The sequence below is a fragment of the Ahaetulla prasina genome, chromosome 1, assembly GCF_028640845.1.
Source record: "Ahaetulla prasina isolate Xishuangbanna chromosome 1, ASM2864084v1, whole genome shotgun sequence".
Taxonomy (NCBI): Eukaryota; Metazoa; Chordata; class Lepidosauria; order Squamata; family Colubridae; genus Ahaetulla; species Ahaetulla prasina.
The window spans coordinates 57,917,185-57,935,899 of NC_080539.1; the positions used below are offsets into that span (position 1 = coordinate 57,917,185).

The 18,715-nt window shown below is 36.2% G+C and overlaps 1 protein-coding gene across 1 annotated transcript in view; it reads left to right on the forward strand.

Annotated features, from left to right (window-relative positions):
* KCNK2 (potassium two pore domain channel subfamily K member 2) overlaps positions 1–18,715 on the forward strand; it is an 86,669-nt gene that overhangs the window by 17,684 nt on the left and 50,270 nt on the right. Inside the window, exon 2 of the mRNA XM_058165404.1 lies at positions 8,662–8,779. Within this exon, the coding sequence (XP_058021387.1) occupies positions 8,662–8,779 (118 nt within the window). The remainder of the gene's footprint in view (positions 1–8,661; positions 8,780–18,715) is intronic.

Below are 18,715 nucleotides of genomic sequence, written 5' to 3' on the forward strand. Positions count from 1 at the left end.
AAAAAGGATAGGTGATACTGTATCACATTGTCATACACTTCATTCTATGTTGATTTCTACTTTAAGATCATTAAGGCAAATTGTTGACATTGTTTTTTCATATATCAATTGTACTAAGTTTATGTAAGCAGTGTCCGTGCTTTGGTTGAACAATGCCTTAATTATTGCTTGCTGGAATACTGAGTCAAATGCCTTTTCGTAGTCAATGAAAGCCATGCACAGAGGCATGGTGTACTCGTGCCTTTCAATGACTGCTGGACAACCTGGATGTGATCCATTGGCCAGTAGCCACTTCTGAACCTTGCCTGCTCCTTTGGCTGAGCATCGTTTAATGTTCTCAATATTCTTGGCACAAAGAGCCTTGGAAAAGTACATGCTTGGCATTACAAGACACGATAGAAAGACCCGCACATGGATTAGAGAGAACCAACAAAAGTATACGATATCATCAAGAGAGTAAAAGAATTGAATTGGAAATGGGCTGGTCACACAACAAGAAGAACTGATGGCAGGTGGACCAAGGCAGTCATAGAATGGATTCGACTTGATAAAAAGTGTCCACGAAAAAGATCTAAAACAAGATGGATTGATGACATTATCAGGTATTGTGAGCCCAATTGGCAAAAGAAATCTCAGGACTGTATTGGTTGGAAGCATGTGGAAGTGGCATTCATTCTGCAGTGGATAGTCAATGGCTAAAATGCATATAAATGTAAAGAAATGGATATCTGGTTAATTGTAATTTTGTTTTTCTAAAATGCCAGCTTCAAAAAAATAATTAGCGGCAAAACCTTTTTGTTTATTAAGAAGTTCCAAATGTAAAAATTTGCTACAAATGTCTAGGAGAGAAGAAGAGTGCAATGCACTGGCAGTGTTCTTGCATAATTTCTTATTGTATTAAATTTTCTTAACATTATTTATTGATTGATTATTGATATTTTTCCCACCTCAATTCTTATAGTGTTATATATTTGGAAATATTTTTTTGTTAAAATGTATCCCACTTGTGATTTATGCAAAGTAATCCATTGATTGTTTCTTCTAGAAATTGAGTCTAGCACTTAGCTTATTTCTGAGCAAGACTCATCTCATTGAGTCTCTTGTAATCTCTTGGGTCTGCTAAGGGATTCATGGTGTCTTTTAGCTGAGTTTTTCTTAAAATTACATATCTGTAGCACATGTTCAGATTTCAGCTTCCAGAATTCCTATATTGTTTGCGCCCAATTTAATGTAAAGCTGATATATTTCAATTGAAGTTTTACTTAAATAACAGTAAGAAAAACACATATTTCAATGTATTGATACCTTATTTACATAGGCTATTTTCCCAGGGAAATTGGGACCCCAAAGATAAATGTTAGGTAAATGTAAATACATTAAATAAATCTGCTTGTGTCATGCCAGTATGAATTGAGTAGTTTTATAGCAATTGCCACCTATAATGCTCCATATGAAATGACTGATATATTACTAATGCTATAACATGTGTTTGTATGGAAATATCAGCCGGTCATAAATGTGCCATCATATAAATGTATCAATCGATAAATTGTTCTGGCCTAATTGTACAATGCTTTTAAAAAGTGGGCAAATGTGTATCAGTGAAAGTGATAGTATGGTTAATACCACTATATATCAGAAATAGGATTGAACTAGGGAATGAAACAAGTAATTAAATTTTTTTTTAAAAAAACAGAAAAAAAGAATATAAAATTAGGAAAAAACTTGCATAAAACACCCCTTTTCCAATATATAGAATAACAGAGTTGGAAGGGAACTTGGATGTCCTTTAGTCAATCCCCTGCTCAGGCAGGAAACCCTATACTATTTCAGACAATTGGTTGTCCAGTCTCTTCTTAAAACTGTCCAGTGTTGGAGCATTCACAACTTCTGGAGGCAAGTTGTTCCATTGATTAATTGTTCTAACTGTCAGGAAATTTCTCCTTAGTTCTAGGTTGCTTCTCTCCTTGATTAGTTTCCACCCACTGCTTCTTGTTCTACCCTCAGGTGCTTTGGAGAATAGCTTGACTCCCTCTTCTTTGTGGCAGCCCCTGAGATATTGGAACGTTGCTATCATGTCATCCCAGTCCTTCTTTTCAATTAACTAGACATATACAATTACAGCAACCATTCTTTGTATATTTTAGACTCCAGTCCTAATCAACTTTGTTGCTCTTCTCTGCACTCTTTCTAGAGTCTCAGTATCTTTTTTACATCATGGCAACCAAACTGGATGCAGCATTCCAAGTGTGGTCTTACCAAGGCATTATAAAGTGGTATCACTTCACATGATCTTGATTTAATCCCTCTGTCCATGCAGCGTAGAACTGTGTTGGCTTTTTTGGCAGCTGCAGCACACTGCTGGCTCATATTTAAATGGTTGTCTACTAGGACTCCAAGATCCTTCACACAGTTATTACTATTGAGCCAGGTACCACTTATACTATACCTATGAATTTGGTTTTTCTTGCCTATGTTTTTCACTATTGACTTTAATTTTGTTAGATAGTGTTCAATGTTCAAGTCTGTCAAGATCCTTCTGTATCTTAACCCTATGTTCTGGAGTGTTGGTTATTCCTGCTAGCTTGGGATCATTGGCAAATTTGATGAGTTCCCCATCTATCCCCTCATCCAAATCATTGATGAAGATGTTGAGGACTACTGGACCTAAAACAGAGACTTGGGATACTTGGGATATTTTTTAAAGTATTAAAGTATTAAAGTTAATTCTGCTTAATTTTCAATAAAAATATTAACCTTTGATAGCATGAAAATGTTATTCACTTCATCTGTGATGTCCATTAAGGCCTTGCTTACAAATGGAAAGCAGACACCTACCCTGTTCAACATCTATATGAAGCCGCTGGGTGAGGTCATCAGTGGTTTCGGGTGAGTTATCATCTGTCGCTGATGATACTCAGCTGTACTTTTCCACCCGGACCACCCCAACGAAGCGGTCGAAGTGCTGTCCCGGTGCCTGGAAGCCGTACGGGTCTGGATGGGGAGAAACAGACTCAAGCTCAATCCCTCCAAGACGGAGTGGCTGTGGATGCCGGCACCCCGGTACAGTCAGCTGCACCCGCAGCTGACTGTTGGGGGCGAGTTAGTGGCCCCAAAGGAGGGGGGTCGCAACTTGGGCGTCCTCCTGGGTGGTCGGCTGTGCTTCGATGAACATCTGGCGGCCGTCACCAGGAGGGCCTTTTACCAAGTTTGCTTGGTTCGCCAGTTGCGTCCCTTCCTTGACCGGGATGCCTTATGCACGGTCACTCACGCTCTGGTTACGTCTCGGCTGGATTATTGCAATGCTCTCTACATGGGGCTGCCCTTGAGGTGCACCCGGAGGCTACAGTTAGTCCAGAATGCAGCTGCGCGAGTGGTAACGGGAGCCGTTCGTGGCTCCCATGTAACACCACTGCTCCATAGTCTGCACTGGCTTCCTGTGGTCTTTTGGGTGCGCTTCAAGATTCTGGTTACCACCTTTAAAGCGCTCCATGGCTTAGGACCCGGGTACTTACGAGACCGCCTGCTGCTACCTTATGCCTCCCACCGACCCGTACGCTCTCACAGAGAGGGCCTTCTCAGGGTGCCGTCCGCCAAACAATGTCGGCTGGTGGCCCCCAGGAGTAGGGCCTTCTCTGTGGGAGCACCAACACTCTGGAACGAACTCCCCCCTGGCTTACGTCAAGTGCCTGATCTTCGGACCTTTCGTCGTGAGCTTAAAACATATTTATTCATTCAAGCAGGACTGGCATAAATAGCTGTTTTAAATTGGGGTTTTAATAATATTTTAAATTTTTAAATGTTTTAATAATCGGCCACATAGTAATAGTTCTTTTTAAATTCTTTTAATTGTATATATTCCGTGTTTTATTTTGGCTGTACACCGCCCTGAGTCCTTCGGGAGAAGGGCGGTATAGAAATTTAATAAAATAAAATAATAAAATAAAATAAACCTTTGATAGCATGAAAATGTTATTCACTTCATCTGTGATGTCCATTAAGGCCTTGCTTACAAATGGAAAGCAGACACCTACTGAGATTCTAAATCTGGAATAGTCCTATTTTTCTAATATTGAATCATGAACTTATTTGCTGTGCTTCAGTTTTGATAAATTCACATTTCCTCATAGAAATGAGTTTGAAATTTTGAGCATGTAAACTCACCTCCTTAACTTGTAATGATTTTTATATTGTATTATTAACAATCTAATTGAAGCAAAATGGAAGATTTATATGATCATATCATATGAATAAGTATCCTCTTATCCATTTTTCATTCCTAATATTATGAAGTAAGTTATGCTCCTCTGGCTGAAACTAGTCCATAGAATGCCTTGCTAATTAGTTTCTCTAAGTGTTTTATATTTTAAGATAATACTAGACTGTCCCAAAAACCTTCAATGAGTTTATTTATTTACTGGTTTTATTTATCATCTCAGCGGAGTATGATTGTAAGTGATGTACAATATCCAAATCTGATTAAAAAAATATAGTAACATATAATAACACAAAATGCTGATTGGGGAAAAATCATTCCAACACTGGTGACTCCTCCCTGAGGATGGACTGATCCATCCTTAAATCATTGCAGCTAGATTTTTTTCATGTTTCTACTAGAAGAGCTACTGTTTATTGGGGACAGGTGGCTCCAAAAAATGAAAGTCTTAAAAAACACCCCTTCTTGTCATATCAGTCCTTGATTGTCTTTTAAACAAGCCTTACAAGAACGGCAAGAATCTAACTTCATTTTAAGATGATAGGCACAAATCTGAAAATTACTGTAATCATTGTTGTCATCTCAAAAGTGTTTTTTTTGTCAAAAGGCAACTATTCTGTTTCTTTTTCCTTGAGGAAGAATAGTTGTGATGGGGGAGTGGGGGGAGGATAGATACTAACAGTTGAGACTGGATCAGGGGTCTCCAACCTTGGCAACTTTAAGCCTGGCGGACTTTAACTCCCAGAATGCTGGCTGGGGGAATTCTGGGAGTTGAAGTCCGCCAGGCTTAAAGTTGCCAAGGTTGGAGACCCCTGGACTGGATAGTGGGGGGATGGAAGGGTTGTATTTATTTGCAGTCATCTGGTCCATTAACACTCTCTGTGAGAGCTCTTGTGGCCACTTGCAAGGTTTATCTTTGCCCTCAGGGTGCAGTTGGTTGTGGAATCTTCTTGGCACCATTGCAAGAGCTGTGTTGTAGATTGGAGATAGGTGGTACCTTATTCCTCTCCCTCTGTTGAGAGAGGGCTGCTCAATGTTAACACAAATGGCCTCTTTTACTCTTCTTTCAAACCAAAATGTGGACTTTGCTGTCTTCAAAAGAGTGACCATTGTCTTGCACATACAGATGGACAGCTGAATCTTGTCCTGATGGCTTTGATCTTCAATGTTGTGCCCTACTCTTGCGAAGTGGTTATTTAGTTTCACCACTGTACAGATCTGCACATGTCTCACTGCGCTGTATTGCATATATCACATTGCTCAGTTTATGTCTTAGTGTATTCTTGGATTTAAAGTCTACATGTTGTGTTGGTTGAAAATTCTGCTGAGGTTTTCAAATATTCCTGCAATGTTTAGAATAGAATAGAATAGAATAGAATAGAATAGAATAGAATAGAATAGAATAGAATAGAATAGAATTCTATATTGGCCAAGTGTGATTGGACACACCATGAATTTGTCGTAGGTGTATATGCTCTCAGTGTACATTAGGAGAATAAAATACATTCATCAAGAATAAAAAGATACAAGACAGTGATATTCAAGGTTACTAATAAGCTATCAAATCGTACTAGGAAACAAATAAAAACAATGTAATTGAAAGATACAAGCAACATGGTTATAATGATAAGTTGGAAGAGATAGTAAGGAAGAGAATAATAATAGTAATACAGTCTTAGTAAATTATTTGACAGTGTTGTGGGAATTAGTTGTTAAGCAGAGTGATGGCATTCGGAAAAAACTGTCCTTGTGTCTAGTTGTTTTGGTGTTCAGTGCCTCTTTTTGAGGGTAGAAGTTAAAACAATTTATATCCAGGATATGAAGGGTCTGTAGATATTTTCACAGCCCTCTTTTTGACTCATGCAGTATACAGATCCTCGATGGAAGGCAGATTGGTAACACTTGTTTTTTCTGCAGTTCTAATTACCCTCTGAAGTCTGTGTCTGTCTTGTTGGGTTGCAGAGCCAAACCAGACAGTTGGGAGGTGCAGATGACAGACTCAATAATTCCTCTGTAGAACTATATCAGCAGCTCTTTGGGATAACAATGTTGTCACATTTGTTGTTCTCTTCTTTGTTTGTAATGGAGGAGCTCCTGCTGGATCTTTTTCTGGAGTTGATGAAGGCCCAGTTAGGATAACCACAAGTTCCTTGCCATGTTCCCCACCTCTTCTTTATTGGTAGGCAAACTTTCAGTCCAGTGGTGTAGGGTTCTCATCACTCCCGTTTGTGCTCCGGTGAGTGGTGAGAATCAAAATGATTTGTACTATCCTATACTGATTTGTGTGTGAGAGTTTTCTGTGAAACTTCAGTGTTAAGGCTATTCTCTTCTTTAATGTGCTCTGCACAGTTTAGAAAAGCCAGACTGCTTTCTTTAACATCTTTCTGTGTGAACTTGCCAGCTGATAAAGGAAGATGCACGGTTATCCTATACTACAGTGCCACTACACACCTATGACTATAGTGCCAAGATGGTCGCTTTTCTGAAAGACACTACTATGTATGCTCCTGAATTTTAGCAATGTAATTTGGGCAGACTACAGAGCTGTATTTCTCAACCTCAGTAGCTGGAAAATGTATGGAGTTTAACTACTAGAATTCCCAGCTCGCTTGAGTTGAAGTCTACATATTTTCAAGCTGCCAAGGTTGAGAAATACTAGTGAGGCTATACAAAAGTTTGAGTGCATGTCATATCCTTCTCCTGCCACTCCCACCAAACAATGGCGACAGAACCGGTAGTAAAAAAAATTGAAACCCACCACTGGTGCATATGGTCTGTGCTCAGAAGTTAAGCATTTCAACTGAAGTGAGTAGATATTATAGCTAAACAGTGGCTTCTTTTCCAGTGTATGATTCTAGTATTTTAGGATTACAAATCGCTGAGACTTTCTCAGATTGAGCCTAAGTCCAGGTGATGATATATTCATAGATTTTACTTTCAACAGTATAAAAGTTGTTTGTCATTGCCATCTTCTAGAAGGAACACGAATACATGATTGTATTTTAGTGTGCACTTACTTTAATATGCTAAAACCAGGTCTGTGGGATTTAACATAAAAAAGGGCATTTACTAAGATGGAAATACCGATTCATTAAAATAACAGGTAAAACTTTTAGATTGCAAAATATCTGCTTTCAAAGGAAAGATTTGCATCAGCAGAAAACACCAGTACTTATATGACAATAAAACAGTAAAAGGCATTGCTGTCTGTGTTCTTCCATCCTACCCTTCTACTGGAACAATATTGTAAATGCTTAGCCCAGAATTAAAGCTTATTCTTTTAAGGAACTTGTCAGTAAACATGCTAAGGGTTGCAGTTTTAAATCTTTTAACACAGTGTTTTTCAACCTTAGCAACTTCAAAATGTGTGGATTTTAGCCCCTAGCATGCTGACAGAGGAATTCTAGGAGTTGAAGTCCACACATCTTAAAGTCAACAAAGTTGAGAAACACTGCTTCGACAGTAACAAAATAAGTCCTCAAATGTATTTTTTAATTATTAGGGGATACTGTCATACCACTTTTATTATCACTACTTCTATTATTAGAATACTACTACTATTATTACTATTAATACTACTATTATTCAGGATGTGTAGGTATCAACATGTATGTTAGTAGGTCAGTCAAAGCTATTTTTAGAATACTTTTCAACTGCATTGAATGCAGTGCTTATTACAGCTTATTAAATGGAATAAAGCATTTTATTGGGAATGAATGGAATGCTTTTTAAGTGGAATAAAGTATTTTTATTGTGATAGAATCCTTCAGCATCTATGCTGATTGTTAATAATTATTAACCTTTCTCTGAACATTCATAATTTGAGTAGGGGAAGTGATTTTCTGATACATAAAAATATTTATTTTTCTATAAATTATATCATAGTCAATGTGTTATTTTATTCATGATTATCCATGAATTCAGTGCATGAATAAAATTTAGCATACAGTTGCTTATTGATTTTATTGCCTATTTCAGAATTGAAACCCTTGTCAGTATTTTAATTTTTAATCCATGATTTCATGATCAGGTTAAGAGTTACTAATCCTAAAATGATTGCTGATTCAAAGTATTGATATACCTATCTTTATATTCTACTTGTTTTTTTCCCCCAAAGCTTACACAATATTGAAACGCCAGTGTGCTAAATTGCTTAAAATAAAAGACTAACACTCAGGAGATTCAATTCAAGGATACCCTTAGCCATGAACAGTTGCTATCTCTCAGTGAGTTCAATAATTTTAACTTAATTATATTTCATACTCAGATCACAGACTCTTGGAACTGAAGCAGTTTCAATGTGCTGTAAAATGTTCCGCCCCTTTTTTGGCTATTTTTTTAAAAAATCAGAAAGGCAGATTATTTTCACAAGCGTATGGAATAGTGTGTTCTAATATCCTTGTTTATATTTCATAAATACTGAGAAAATGTCTTTAAATTTTCAGCAAGTTGTGGCAGCAATAAATGCAGGAGTCAATCCTAAAGGAAATATGCCAAATCAAGTCAGTCACTGGGATTTGGGAAGTTCATTCTTCTTTGCGGGGACTGTTATTACCACCATAGGTAGGACACAATTTATTATTCTATTTGAACATTGATGACCCAAATTAAATTTAGCTAAAGTATGTGTTTATATATTCTTATTTGGGAACTTTGCCTCTTTTAAAGGTCCTATTTTCAGTAAGGAAATGTTGGTTAGATATGTTTCTTTCATATTTACAAATTAAGCATAAATAATCAAAAACTTTTAAGTACAAGGGTTTAGATTGTTTTTAGTTTAGATTTGGTTTGTTTAGCAATGACTGCCTTAATTTCATACCCTTATTCTCATATATTTTAATTGAGGACTTTGTAAAGTTAATCTAGCTGGAAAGTTTCTTTAAATGTTAAACATGTAAATATAATGAGCCTCAATATAAATCACTTGGTATTTTATTAGGTAGTGGGTAGTTTATGAACAGCATTCTATCTACTATATCAGGGGTCTCCAACCTTGGCAACTTTAAGACTTGTACACTTCAACTTCCAGAATTCTGGGAGTTGAAGTCCACAAGTCTTAAAGTTGTCAAAGTTGGACAAGTTGGAGACCCCTGTACTATATGGTACACATATTTTTCATGCAAGTACTATATGGATAGCTGCACCATACCAAATTGAATTCTATAAATGGATTACATTGTTTAAATATCTTACTGTTTAACATAAATATACCATCATCATTTACTTTTCTCTCAGACATAAACTTATTTAATGAGAGACAGGTGATATGGGTGTGGTCGTGATACATCCCATCCCATGTTTGTCACTATGAGGGTGTGTTCCACACATTATCTTTAGTCAGAGTAGAAGGGCTAAGAAGATACGCCTCTTTCTCCAATCAAAGATTATCTAAGAAAGGAAATGTGAATTGGACTAATCATGCCTCCAATTCTCATCACATTTTGCCTTCCAGAGGCCTTTGGATTGAGCAGCAAAATAAGAGCTGCAACAGATCTTATATATACACAAATTAGTATTTATGTGAGAACTGTAATATGGTAGAAATACATGGAATAGTGGATAAAAAGAGGTATTCTGTTAACTGTGTGAAAATGTGCATATACTGTATACTGTTGAAAATTTATCATATTATCTTGTTGCATAGGGAGAATTCAGCATGTTTTAATTGTTTTGTAATGAGCCTGTAAGACAATCTTTCACAGCCTGTGCACCTCAGATATCTTGTATTACAATTGCCACAATTGTGATAAAATTGAAGGACATTAGGTTGGGAAAAGTTGTCAAAGATAGTTTAAATTTGTTTTGATTGAGAAGTTCATAAACTTACGCATGCCCTTTATTATTTTCAATTACCCTAATCTTCCCTTCTTAAAAAATGAGTCTCAATATCTTTAATAAACAACCATTTTTAACCAGCCCACAAAAAAAGAAAAGAAATGTATGTAAGCCAACTATTGGAAGGAGGAACTGGGAGAATTTTTATTATAAATGACATTGATTCTGTTCCTGTATACTAATTCATTTCGGAACTAGAATAAATATTTCTTTAACTGAAGTGGATGTATCAAAATGATTTTAAAAACAACAATCAAATACCCAAAATACACTTGTTTGAAATATTAAAACAAAGTGTTCAACTTGTCAGAGAATTTCAAAACTGTACACTGATGTTGTTTTAGAGTGCTGCCATTGATGACTGGCATTTACAACTGGCATTTGGTTTTGACTGTACAGTTCTATGAATTCAGTCATTCTACTGTTTTCCGTAAAATTATTTTTGAAGGTTATATTTTCCTCAGCCTAAAATATATACTGTATTATTACATTTATTTGTGGCCCATCTCACTGTAAGGAAACTCTGGGCAGATTACAACATTAAAAGAGATGCAATCATAGCCATAGGACTAAAAAATTATGATTTAAAGACTACAAAATTATGATTAAAAAGGAGGGGGGAAACAAGTGGTGCAGGGGGCGAGGGGGGGGTCTATTAGTCCATCAACCATCTCCAACATGGTGCTCCCCCCCTTGGCACCCCAGGCCAACTGGCAGAGGCTCTTGAGGAAGGTCAGGCGGGTGGGAGCCAATCTTACCTCACTGGGGAAGATGTTCCAAAGGGCCGTGGTCATGGCCGTATTGTATACATACTGCCTCCTTAAATGTTTTTTTTTAACTGAATTGTAATTGCTATCTTCAGACATGACTTCTTAAGTCTTTGTATTTTTAATACTCTACACCGGAGTTTCTCAGCTTTAGCAATTTTAAGATCTGTGGACTTGAACTCTGCGAATTCCTCAGCCAGGTGTCAAAGTTTACACACTTTAAAGTTGCCAAGATTGAGAATCACAGCTTTATATACGGACACCTTATGTCAAAAATGCAGATCAGACTAATTAACATGATAGAGATGGAAAATCTTCCTTTCAGAAACCAATCATTATGATTATTTACACTACAATACATTATTGTTTTATTTTCACATGATTTGTCCTATTCATTTCCTAATAAGTATTTTCTGTGAACAAAAGTAACATGTAAGATGCATACATGTCTGGTCATAGTATTTTTCAGATTGCTGTTCCATGCACCTGCAGCTATAGAAATTGCTGTATAAAAAAGCTCAGAAATGTATATGTATATTGCCAGGTAATGGGGAAAAGTCATATTGAATTCTAAACTATGAGGGAGCAGAATGTCAGATAAAATGTCATGAGAAATATTTTTATTTCACTTAAGCAATATTGACAGTCATTTAAAAATAACTGTTATATTGTATTCCCCTTCATGGCATCCTCTATATAATTTACTCATCTCACAATACCTTGTGGTTCTGCTGGGGGTGGATGATGGAGTCCCCGATTAAAAATTTCTGGAAGATACAAGATTAGGAGAAAAATGGTGTAACCTCCAATTTTATCCTTGAGCCATTTTTATATTCAACTGTCACTTATGGCGAGCATCAGTTGCTTTGAATATAACATGAATAGCCTTTGGTATTTTATGAAATAATATTTGTTTAAGATTGCTCCTGCTTCTGTGCAAGGGGAGCAACTGACCTATACAAATATCAAAATCTCCTGCATTCTTTTGGTGTCATATTATAATGTCAAGCAAAACTGTTTTATTTAAGTGAAAAGATAGCAAGGAGCTACTGACATTCTGAAAACATGCCATATTTGATGGCAGGTTTGAGCTAGCACTTAGCAGACTAACGTAAATCCTTGTAGATTCACATTTGTGATTAAGTCTTGGTCTCTGAGCTCGAACAAAATTTTTATTGTAAATAATGTTTCTTTCTCCAGTGAATGTCCCCTGCAGGCATAAGCCTTTTCTTCTGAAGTCGAAACATTTTCTATCTTGTTACTGTATGTAGTTTATTGATTCCGCCGAACAATGGGGAATTGTACTATTAACTCTGTTATTGCTGACAGAATTTTATTATAATCAGAAAAGTCTGTGTTGAAATGCTCTTTTCAGCTAGACATTAACTACGTAATACACAATCTCTCCCTGTTCCCTGGAAGGCTGTGTAGCAAAGGTGGTATTCAGCAGGTTCTGACCAGTTCTGCAGAACCAATAGCGGAGATTTTTATTAGTTCGGAAAACCAGTAAATATGGCCCCACCCCCATCTATTCTCTGCCTTCTGAGTCCCAGCTGAACAGGAGGAAATAGGGATTTTGCAGTAACCTTCCCTTGGAATGGGAAGGGAATGGAGATTTTACAGTATCCTTCCCCTGCCATACCCACCAAGCCATGCCCACCAAGCCATGCCATGCCATGCCATGCCACGTCCACCAAACCATGCGGACAGAACTGCTAGTAAAAGAATTTGAATCCCACCACTGCTTTGTAGGAATAAGAAAGTTTAACAATGCATGTTGCATGAAAAGAAAAAGTATGTCAAACCTTTCTAACACCCAGTGTAATACGATTATACAGAAGCATGTTTACTAGATACATATTGTACAATTGTATTAGTTAATTTTTTCTCTTTCAATGATATGCACTTGTTTTTTGTTACATTAATAATTTTTAATCTTTCAACAACTCTTTAAAAAAATTAAATAACTATAGTTGTCATGACCAGGTTTAAGCTATTTGTTCTGAAACGCTATTTCTAATCGCTGAAAATATTTCATTTTATCAACAATAATGGCAAAAGAAAAACTGAGCTGGAAATAGGGCTGCCTTGGTCCTTGAGCCAGGGTGTCAGTTTCTGGCAGCAATTGATAAGCAAAAGGCAAGAACGAGGGGGAAAAAAACCCATGCACTTAATTCTCCCAATCTGGCCAGTCAGAAGAGTTCATGTTGCTGGCTAGTTAAAGGACTTCCAAATATTCTTTGGTTCTACAGAGACCTGAGATCAGTTTTGCAAATCTGAAGTACTGCAGAATCAAATTACTGTATCCAAAGAGAAAAACACAAAATGGTCCTAACAACTCACTCCTGAACTTCTTGAACCAGGACAAGGATTTGCTCCCAGGAGTTGGAATATTGTCCTGTTGTGCTGCTAGCAATGCCCAGCAGAACATGTGGCATTTGTTAGCTTGCTGGGTAAATCTACAAAGGCAAAATTCCACTCCTTACAGCTTGGAATGGTTAAAAGGAGTTTAGGATTGCAGATAGCTAGAGTTCATTGGGTTGCTGGGAATTAGCAGCATCAAAGACTAGTTATTGTGTCATTTTCCGCTGGTGATGAAACACAATTGTTTTCTATCTCTGCTTGCAAATAGCAGGCTTGCATGATCTTTGAGGTCTGACAAGAGTCTGCATGGTAAGAAGGAAATTTACCATGATGCGTAGAGTGAATAAACTTGTGTTAATCCATGAGAAATAAAGTCTAGTTAGGAGCAATGCCACCAAATTTAAACATTTTAATTTCACTAATTTCAGTGGGAGTGTTAATCACCTGCTTCATCCTCCCATTTAAATAAATAGGGCATAATATTGAGTTTCTATGGGCTGGAATGTCAAGTTTAATGAAAAGAAGGACCAGGGGTGTCAGGATAGCATGCTTCTAATATCTAAGGGGCTGCCACAAAAAAGAGGAGGGGTGTCAAGCTATTCTCTAAAGCATCTGAAGGCAGGACAAGAAGCAGTGGCTGGAAATTAATCAAGGAGAGAGGCAACCTAGAAAAAAGGATACGGTTACAACAATTAATTAGTAAAACAGAAGAGATTGGACAACCATTTGTCTGAAATTGCATAATGTCTCCTGCTTCAGTAGAAGACCTCCAAAGTCCCTTAGAATTATGTTATTCTGTATTCTAACTTCACTTATAAGAAATTCACTTATAAGAAATAAGAATTATGAAGTAATTCTGCGTTTTCCAGATTCTCTCCTTCATATAAGGCTTATGAGTTGAATTTTATTTTTTTAGAAGCAAAGTTTCCCCATTTTTAGAATATTCATCAAAAAGTGGATAATATATTCTTTTTTTTCCCAAAAAACTTTTTATTTCATTTTCTATCATCATATTTAATGTACAGTTATTTATCCATCACCTTTTAACTTTCATTTATTATCTATTCGGGCCTGCTCGTTTACCACTTCCTTCCTTAACTTAACCTTCCCTTCTCCTCTACCCTTCTCTACCTTCTTCTACTAACCCATCCTCCCTCTCCTTCCCTTTTCTACTTCCTCTCCTCCCTCCCCACTCCTCTCTTCTTCCCCTTCCTCTCCATTTCCCCCTCTTCCATCCTTCTCTCTTCTTTCCATCCTACTTCCTTCTCCCTCTCTCTCCTCCTCTCCCTTTCCAATCCCTTATTCTCACCAGTACAGTCTGAAGTGGTATTTGAGCAGCCCCGATTTCATTTCAAATACTTTTGCTTTTTGGTTACATATCTTCTGTCATACCTGTACATTTTTAATCAATCCATATACCATCTTCCGCCCTCCTCCTCCAACCCTTTCCTCCCTCCCCCCCCAGGACTTCCCAGAGCAAATACAGGGTATTATAACCAACAATCACAAACAACAATAAACTAATCATACATAGACTCCCACCCCTCTCTAAAACTTTAACTCCCCTTATCCATAAAAGCGAAGAAAGAAAATATAATTCCATCAATACAAATACAGTCTTCCCTTCGTAGATTTCTTCTTTCAGTCCAATTTTAAATTACAGTCCATCTTCTCCACTTATGTATTTTTTCAGATTTCATAGTTTTTACTGTCCAATCTTCACCAATCAATGCCACAATTAATGTTCCATCTTTCGATGTTGCTCCATCAGTCAAATATCATTACTACAATTACATATCTAACATTTAAATTACCAAACATTTAATAAACTATCCTTAGTCAATTAACATACTTAAAAATAATATTCGTAACATCATTTTTCTTCTTCATTCTTTATACATTTACACTCCATTTAACATACAATTTACTTCTTTCTCTACTCTTAATAATTACAATCTTGCTTTGATCCCCACAGCATTTGAATCATATAAATCCAACATTTTCAAAATCTTACTTATATTCCCACCACTATATGTTACAAAACTATCAAATATTTCATCAAATACCATTATTACAGTTACATACCCAAAATTTAAGGTATTAAACATTTAACTTATATTCAGTTAATATACCTAAAACTAATATTCCTAAAACCCTTTCTCTTCTTCATTCCCTAAACATTTATACTCCTTTTAACATACAATTTACTTCTTACTCTCTATTCTTAATAGTTACAATCTTTCTTTGATGCTCCCCCACAACCTTCTGTAATTCTGCTGCCAACATTAATGTCTCAGTTTCAAATTGTGTTCGCTTTACTTCCTTCCCTTCTTTAACCATTCCCACCTCTCCTTCCTTCTTACTTCCTAACAATGGTAAACATCCAGCCTTCAATACTTTAGTACAGAAATTTCTTGCTTTAAAAACTGTGTTAAGATAATGTTTCACTCCCTTATAATTTACTGTTATTCCAGCTGGTACATTACATCTATACTGTATCTGAAGATTTCTAAGCTGGTCCACCAAAAACGTATATTCTTTTCTATTTCTTAACATTTTAAAAGGAATTTCCTTCAATACCAATACTTTTTGTCCCAATATTTCAATTCTATTTTTATAAGAAACTTGCGAAATTTCATTCCTAATCTTCCTAGATGTAAAATAAATTACTATATCTCTTGGTAAATGCCTCTGCTTTGCTACCCATGAATTAACACGATAAATTTTTTCAATTTGAATTTCAGTATCCACTGGGCTCTGTACCATCAGCTGTTCGAAGACCTCTGCAAAAATCTTCTTTAGAGCCTCTCGTTTATATTCCTTCAAACCTCTTACTTTTAATGCTTATTCCATAACTCTGTATTGCAATAAAACCCGTTCATCCTCTGCTCTTTCCGCCTTGATCTGGAGCTCCTCTATTTTGTTTTTAAAATCCAAATTTACTTGATTAATTTCTTCAAATCTATCATCCAACTGCTTTATATCCTCCACCTTGATTTGAAATTCTTCTATTTTACTTTTTAAGTTCAAATTAGCTTGATCAATCCCTTTCACTTTTCCCTCCAATTTTGTTATGTATTCAGCCACAGCTTTAATTGCTGTCACCAGATCTTCTCTTATATCTTCTTTCTCAGCTTCAACAGTGTCTTTAATTTGCAATATTTTATCCTCAATTTCTTTAATTTTTTTATCCCGAGCCAACATTTGAGCCTTGAGAAATTCCTTCAATTTGTCTTGTAATTTATAAAGTTGGGCTAACGAAGCTCCAGCTTCCTTAAAAACTTTCACAGAAGCCATTTTACTTTTGTTTTATATTCAACCAAAGTCAAATCTTTTATTAAATCAATTATAAATCTTCCCAGTTCCACTTTATTTCTCCATATAAAAATCAAATCCAGCAAGTAGCAAAGTTCTAGGCAAAGCAATATTAAAAAACAATCTTTTAACTTTCACTTTCTTCACTTACAGTTTCCACTTAAAAGGAAGGGGAAAAAAAATAAAAAAAAATAATCTTGTTTCTTCTCCTCTTGAATTATAAAAAAATAAAAAATTTAAAAAAAATTATTCAAATCCTTATTCCTTTAACATAATCTCTTCAATTAACATCAACGCCAACAACTAACAGGCATTTCCTTAACTTTCGCTTTCAATCCACAAACGCCATTTTCTTTTCTTCGTCTCTATTTTTTCAAATGAAATCTTTAATTAGGGAGTTTCAATTGATACATACATGCCGGTATTCCTGTTTTTGTTCCGCCTGCCTTAAAATCCAATCATTGATCCCTATCGATGGCAGGAGTGGACGCTGCCTTTAGCTCTGCTCATTGGAACAGAGGCGCCTCTGGATCCGGAGCTTGTTCCGGGCTTTTGAAGGAGCTTCACCCTCAAGCCTCCAGAATCATTTCTGGGGCTTTCTGGGGGGCTCAACTTCAGCCCAAATGCTCTCCTTCCCCTCTTCGCCTGAGGAGAAGATTTCAGGCCGCCAGACAGCTGCTCTCCGCTGTCTGGACGGCTCTATGAGATCACGGAGCTGGCGGTCTAAAAAAAGACCACCATCAGAACAGCGGAGCCACCGGAAGTCCAAAAAAGTGGATAATGTATTCTTGACTGCTAACATTAGTCTTTTGCATGTAAGAGTATACAATTATTTATATTTAGTACATCCAGAAAGTTTGAACACATAATAAATTTGCTATCAAAAAATGTACTAATTCAAGGGCTCCAAAAGAAAATAAAGCAGAAATTCGTTGAAATAGCACCTGAAAGATTATAACAGGTTACATTACAAAAAAAGAGATATAATGTGTTTGATAGCACAAATAGATTGGTATTATTAAGGAGTGAATAACCAGGACTTGTCTTGATTTGCATTACTACAAGGTTGGGCAAGTCAAAATCTCATGTTTTGTTTTGTCGTTTCCCTGAATATATTTATCAATTCTCAAGATCATATTTTTCTGATGTTTTAAGGTAAAAATAATATTGTAATTCAGATAATAGATTTTAGAGGAAAAAGATAGCCTTCCTCAGCCTGTGCGTCTCAGATAACTTGTACTACAGATGCCACAATTGTAACAAAACTGAAGGACATTAGGTTGAGAACAATTGCTGTAGACAGCTTAAATTTATCTTGATTTAGATAAACTTAAGAATGCCTGTCATTATTTTCAATAAATTTAATTTGCCTTTCTTACAAAAAATGTCTCAACATCTTTAATAAACAAGCATTTGTTACCACCCCACCAAAAAAGAAAAGAAATGTATATATCTGTTGAATAGTCTGCCTTTTTCAAATCCAAGCATTAATGGGAGTTTCTACTCCAATTTTTTAGAATAAAAGAATGAAACTGTGGCCTTTGAATATCCTTGTCCTTAGATGCTAAACTTTGGCATCACAGTAACTATAAAAAGCAAGAATGTTCAATTATAATTGGGAGATTGTAGATAAAACGGAGATCTGAAGCTAATGTGATACAGGTTTCCTTTGGGACTGATGTTTTACTTTGTAGTGCTGATTTTTAAATTCTACACAGACAAACTAGCAGATGATGGAAAAGAATAAACACAAATTCAACAGAGACATTTTATGTAAGAATCAAGGGAAAATATTTCATTCTCCATTTTTTTCCACTTTAATTTTCAACTTTTAAAATAGCAGCATGAAAATACTGAATGAGAAATTAAAGAAGAACAAATTCTATACCTTTGAATTAAGTCTAGATTAATATGCCCTGTCTTGCTACTTTTATTGGTTAGCATATGAGTGTTAGGATAAATATTATATAGGTGGACTTGACAGTCACTTGTCTGAAATGGTAAAGGTCAGGATTTCCTGCTTGGGCAAGGGGTCTGGGCTAGAAGACCTCCAAGGCCCCTTCCAACTCTATTCTGATTCAGTAGTCCTCACTAGTACTGCAGTTTCCATCGCTAAGTGATGAGGTTGTAAAGTGTGAACATCATGTGACTTGCATCACTTAGCAACAGAAATTCCAGCATTTCTCTTGCCATTGTTAAGCAATTCACTGTAAGTCTA